The following is a 6748-nucleotide window of genomic DNA, read 5'->3' as shown; positions in this document are numbered from 1 at the left end:
GATTGATGTAAGGTAAAGGAAGTAGTGATAATGATTGGTTTAATATCCCATGCCTAATTTATTTGGGCATTGTTTCGTAAATATTGCGCCTTTGATGTCTATGATACGAAATTTTGTCCTTCTCCATTATGTGCAAATGGACTGATATCCTGCACTGCGGAAAACCCGGAAAGTCTCGTTATTCACCGCTGAATTCAACATTTTTCTGCTTATCAGCCGGCAGATCGCGTGCGTATACTATCCAAGGTATGTGGATCAATTCCAAGGTGAAAAATATTAGGGCACAAAAAATAAGTGTACTGCATTTGGACAAGTAATCAATTCACCCGACATCTGCCGCGGACAGTCTGTTATTTTTACAGTTCCGCAACCTTTTGACCAACAATCTGATTAAAATTCAGCCTGTGCTGCTTGACGTATGCCTGCGGAATTTTCCCAAACTGACTAACTTGCTTTGTGGTGCCAATAGCTACTTTCCTATTGCCCTTCCAAATGTTCATTTTAACAGAAGACAAATGTTAATGAAACACAATAATCTGATATTCGTTTTACTCAACGAATATGACACAAAATATATAGCTCAAACGAATTTATGTTACATTGGTTTTAGCAGGATTAACTAGTAATAGATGCTATGAATGGTTCAAGTGCGTGATTGATCCATCTAACGGCCGCAAACGTGCATTTTCTATACCAACACGATCCTGCTCCTTAGTGGTTTTTAATAAAAGACATTTATATGTTCAGTTCATTGGCACCAGTTGAAAGCGAGGGTTTACTACGCTCTCTGATATGTTGGTGATACACGCAAGATGAAATACCATAAAACGGTTTTCTCATTATTTGGGTTTGCATAACATATGGAGTAGTAATTTAGTTTTAACATTTCTAGAACTTAACAACCGTGAGTTCATCAAATTATGAGCACCCCATTTTGCCGCACTGTGGGTACCCACGCGATACTATGGTAAATGTTTGCGCCAACGTTAATGAACCACGTTAAAATCTATCATCGAGGAGCTTAAAAAAGTGTGGCCTTATGGTTTTGTTCAAAATATATTGTTGTTCTAAAACCAGTAAGGCGGCGATGATAATCGAGATGAGTAATGGAACGTATAGTGTGATCCACCATTTGAGCCTGTCGGAAAACACTGTCTACACTTATTGGAATAGTCTTCATTAAATTCTTCAAACCCAAGCTGGATTACCTCCCAGAAATTTTTTGTCATTCACATCAACAGAGAAAATAGTGTAAACTTTAAAATTTTTACACACTTTCACATCATATCGGCACTCATGTTGGACGAGTGCTTTGCTAAAAGATAGAAAAAACTGAGCATTTCCCTATAGGCCGCGATCAACCTCGTTAAATGCCTAGTTGCCTAGACTTTGGCGCTTGATCCGGGCTAGCATCAGTGATCAATCGCGGTCGCACCGTGAGTTTATATTACCTTGAACAATTTGTATTGTAGGTCTAAAAGCACCAGAATACTCGTACATTTTCACTTTTCACAAATTTTGTAGTTATGTCAGAACGGCCTGCGGCTTCATAACGGAGAATTGTACGACCGTATTCAGCAACGGTTGATTTTGGGAGAGTGTGTCCAGAGTCAGACACATTCATGTCCAGAGGCAAATGTTGTTGGCATGACAAAATCCGTCTTGGCTGAGAGGCTGGTTGCTTCGAGATTGGCTATGCAGTTACCTTTCTTCCTGCATGTTTCTAATGTCAGCTCCAGTTTTCGCAAGGCCATTAAATGTGAATCACTGTTGGGTGCAACGCATTCATGAACCCGAAACGTGTTTTAAAACTCATTTTAATAAGTTAGCACTCATTTTACCGCGACATTTTTCTGCAGCTCAGTAGAGTGCCGCAGGATAATTTATTGCACCATCACACTCTAAAACAGAGCATACTCAAAAAAACCGCATTATTTTAAGTTGTATTTTATAAATCCCATATGTTTCATTGCAATCCGCCTCAAACCATTCTGTTCTAGATTTCAAAGCCTTTTTCGAGGATGGTTAGTTCAAATCATAAATATTGGAGGTACTCATTGGTGTGCTATGATTCGTAATGTTTGCATTTCACTCACGAGCTCCAGCTAGAGATGAAAGAGGCAACATGCGTGTACGGCAGTGACCAAAATGATCGTACATATTAGAGCAAAGATTGATACCATTAGATTTTTCCGATGGAGGGCCTTTAGCTGCATCGATTCGTCAAGGTAGCTTCCGTGCGAGCCAAGTAAAACAAAAGTGTAGCATTTGTTGTCAAACTCAAGTTGGTCCCTAAATTTTGCGTGTATTATAATTTTCGTGTAGAGCTTGGCGTAAAAAACCGAAACACAAATCTTGATCACATTTAAATCCTACTTCATACGATACGCCCTCCCTTCAGCCGGACTTGCGGCAAGTAGGTTAGAATGTCGTACTAGTGAATTTGGTTCACTGTCTATTGTCAGCTCCTTTGATAACCTTTATTTTATCCGCAACTTAACGGAGGTAACCGATAGACGAACATATTTCAGACGGCCCAGCAACTGTCCAATGAAAGGCATTTTGGGACATAAAAATCCGTGTTCGAAGAGTATATATTTTCAAGTGTCGTATTTCAATTTGGAAACGTGTGCACTTACTTACGCAGAACAATTCCCTTGGTGCATTCTTTCAGGATGAATATGGGTGTTTTGGTGCCTAGGATGACTTGGTATAGTTACAAGCGGCTTGTTTCATCAAAAATGCATACTGTGGTATAATGAGTAGCCCGCAAAATGGAAAGCTTAACGGTCTTCGAGCAGCAACTTCAGAAGTCACTCCGAGTTTTTCATATGCGCAGTCGGCTGGTGCCAAATGTAGACTTCGAAGGCGTCGCTGTGCGTGTGTGGCCACACGATTGTATTTCACCAGCGTCGTTAAAACTTGGACGACGTCATAACAATGGCGATCACAATGCTAATTTGGGGAACTTCGTCACCCAGATGAAAACCCATCTAGTATATTCCTATTGAATCTAGCGTAGTCACATAATAATGTAGCATTTATTCGCTTTCTACATACGCCTCACTTCCATTCACATATTCGCCCACATCTGCGACCACGGTTCACTTTGATGCCAGGGAGTCTTGTGCAACATTGGTATTTTATGGCGTTTGCACAAATGTTGCGCCTAATCCAACGATATCACCGAGAATATTTTGAGTTTATTGGTGGATAAAAATGACTATCCGATGCTGCTCAGAACTTTGCGAAGAAGAACATATCCTGGCGTCATCAAGAGGGTCAGCCTCCTTCGCTCACCGTCGTACAGTAGACATTCAGGCGGAGGCTTCATTTGCACAAAAATCAGATGGCCGTGTAAAGACTCAGGGGCTCGACCCGATGTCAGGACGAGATATCAGGCATTTCTCATTCCCAGTTACCAGTGATCTGAGACACCCTCCGATAATGAAGATTACTAAATTGGATCGTTGTTAACCATGCGTTGTTTTTAACAGCTTCAACATGTTAGAAATATTATCATGTTCAAATTTCACGATCGGCTTTTCAAGGATTCCCATACCATTTAGGGCGAACAGCCGGAAATATGCCAATAGGTAGTATGAGCGACAGCCCATGAAAGAAAAGGTGGATGGTGGTGACGAAGGAAACGTGATTGCCTGATCTCACGAGTATACAACGGTCAAAATATCTCGCTGACTTGAATGATCACTTTAGAGCCGAATGTTGTTAACAGACAAGATGAACCGCTACAACAAAAAGGAAGAGTAAACAAAATGTGTCATTTATGCGCGTAACCGTTCAACCCGTTTGCAAGGTGGTGGATACTCGGGAGGTATGTATTCAGGAAACTAGCTACCATCAACAATCTTTCTTTCGAGATGCAGTGGTTAAAATTTATATTTTTGCATGTTGATTGGTTAACTGTAGAACTGAATTGAAAGAAAAGCAAGCTACGAAACGCTACTCCTTTCAAATTGTCTGAGGCAAATATATTTCCATCCAGTTGCTAGCAAAATGTAGATTTAAGAGAATCTCCACAAATCGTGCTCAGCATGCTCAATAAGTGTCTGTCTATGGTAGAGTTATTCCGTCATTAAAGTTTCGCAAACAGATTGAACGACGCGTTATTGCCGTGGAAAATGTCACAAGGCTTTGCTTGGAACCTGATCTTTCCTGGGTCTGTTACTTGAACCCAGTTTCGCTCTATCCTGGCTTCGTAACTTTGTGGTTAGTGACAGCTAATTGATGTCAGTCGGTCAGGCAACCGTAACAACAGTTCGTGGCCAAACGTGACGGTGGACACTGAGCCGATGGGGCAGTTTCACCACGCCATGCTTCCACAGAATACATTTTGTTGTCGAAAAGGAGAATCCTATTGCAGGAAGCGTTCGTTTGTAATTTTCATTGGTTGGGACAGCCCTGACAACAGCACAACTCCAAGTTCAGCGGCATCGGCCGAAGTTTTAATGTCTCATGAGGCGGACCTTTTTAAAATAACTGAATCTTGGCAACGCACCTTAATTTGGCTATGTAACGGTGATGTTGGCGGTTTCCTTTTAGACAAATTAATGAAAGAATGTTTTGGATTACTCCGCAGGCAATTGTTATTTAAATCAAACCATTCAAATACGATCACGAGTTTGTCGCTTGAGCTGAGTTGAAAGGTTTATGACCCTAGAGGACCGACACTCCACCTTTAGCTCTGGAATCATTCTGCGAGCGATAATGTTTTCATGCAAAAGTTTGTTGCTGTCGTGTGCGCTGAACACATCATTTATCACACGGAGATAGTTAACAGAAAACTCTTGAAATCCTACAAAAATAGCATCTGTTGAGCCCCATTCGTCTCTCGCTAAACCACGAGTTAGCAGTATTCCTTGATCCATGCAACTTTTTTGAGAAAGAGACGTTTAAAGCGCTTCATGGGTATATCGGGGTTTTTACGTTCGGGTGAATAGCTGAAATTTCAATCTGTGACAGGGGACACTCTTCGCCCATGGAAGGATATTTCGTGAAGCCCGGCATCAATTGTGGGATTTTCCGATTTAGATATCTATACCTGGAATTTTTCTTCCAAGATGAATTTCAATAATGTGTTTTACTCGCTGAGCTTCGGCCAACTGACATAGACCTGGGGGAAACAGTTGACTGAAAACAATTTATTTAAATTCGTTTAGGCTTTCGCGAAACTTCTAACTGCAAGGATCAATTAGCACATCCAACCAGTGGAATTATTTTATACCACTCGCGCGATAGACGGACCTGCGCTGTATAGACCAGATGGTATGAAAGTGTGGCTGGCGTGTGAACAGGAATGTGCTACTCTTTTACATGTGGCAGCAGTCAACCTCGTTGAAATCGCATACCAAGCAACTATTAAATTCCGGAGCCGTGTTGTCGCTAAATAATAAAACCCACCAACCAAAAAGTTCCCTCAAAAAGAGCCCTTTATTCTAATACATTGCGGTAAATTGCGGTTACTTCACGATCGATATATGCCGCAGTTGAAATCACATAATGATTACGGTCATATGCAAATAAAACCCCCAAAAAGTTCCCTCAAAAAGAGCCCTTTATTCTAATACATTGCGGTAAATTGCGGTTACTTCACGATCGATATATGCCGTGCCGCAAATCATATAATGATTATGGTCATATGCACACTACATACTTCCAAAAGAAAAGAGAGAAATTTGATCTGACCGTGTGGACCAAGGAGAGCTTTCCGCTGCATTTCAGCATGTGCTAGCAAACTGGCCAAAAGTGCTTCTCGGTTTCGTTATCACCAGATGACGTTTCTCTAAGTTCCCCTAATAGGTAGGATGTCCCAACAAAGTTGTGAATATATTTTGAACCGGTAGTAACCAGTCATCCCAGTGTATACATGCTGATTCTAAAACACTTTAGTAGCAGGTGCTGCGTTCCGTTAAAAACAGTCTTTTATGCCTACTTTGGCGTCGGGCAGTTAACCAACAGTCGGGTGAGGTGCCTGCAAGAACAACTTTAATGCTCCTGGTGTCTCGCAAACACACACCAATCGCGGCGCTTTGATGACCGACACCGCGAATTACTTTCTGCGGTAAACATGGTACCGTGTATCATTGCATCAGCTTGTGTCGTTTCACAGAACTCAGAACTGCACTGGACAGCAAATCTTGTTATCTGCTTCGTAGTAGTCACCGCTTGATGAAATTTTGTGGAAAAATGACTGATAAATGGTCTACATATTGCTTGCGACTGGATTGTTTAACTCCAGATAATTCCACTTCAGTTTGTGATTGCAGTCCTTCTTCTCTCCTGGTTTCAGTTTACGGAATTCTATATCGAGTCAAGAACGGTAAGTTTGCCTTACTAGGGCAATTTTTCTTGGTCATTATGACATACAATATATATGCCTTACATCGAAATATCCACAGGTATACCTAGGTGGTAATTTGCAGCTATTTGTGCTTCTTGAGGTAATTGGATTTTTATGTGCAGTAGGAAGTAGTCGCAATCGGCCAAAAGTTTCAGACTTAAAACGCAGCTCAGTTTAGCCGTTAATCCGACTCAACCAATATGGCAAGCAAACTCTTTCTACTAGTGTGGCTATTGCAGTTTGGTCTGCTGATATCTTGTCTTGCATTGCAAAATGAAGCCAGTTTCCAAGTGCCACTCCAACTGCTTGATGAGCTAGTTTTGAACATCTGGCGTTGCATTCTGACTGGTTTTGGATAATCTGAATACACCATGGAAATCACTAATA

The 6748-nt window shown here is 41.3% G+C and overlaps 1 protein-coding gene across 1 annotated transcript in view; it reads left to right on the top strand.

Moving 5' to 3' along the window:
• Positions 1–216: 216 nt before the first annotated feature.
• T265_15698 (hypothetical protein) overlaps positions 217–6748 on the top strand; it is a gene marked incomplete at both ends in the record, with an annotated part of 56149 nt that continues 49617 nt past the window's right edge. The window contains 3 exons of the mRNA XM_009178970.1: positions 217–246; positions 1525–1759; positions 6311–6340. Coding sequence (XP_009177234.1) covers positions 217–246; positions 1525–1759; positions 6311–6340 — 295 coding nt within the window. The remainder of the gene's footprint in view (positions 247–1524; positions 1760–6310; positions 6341–6748) is intronic.

This window comes from Opisthorchis viverrini (genome assembly GCF_000715545.1).
Source record: "Opisthorchis viverrini unplaced genomic scaffold opera_v5_745, whole genome shotgun sequence".
NCBI lineage: Eukaryota > Metazoa > Platyhelminthes > Trematoda > Opisthorchiida > Opisthorchiidae > Opisthorchis > Opisthorchis viverrini.
This window is presented reverse-complemented; position numbering and strand designations above follow the sequence as displayed.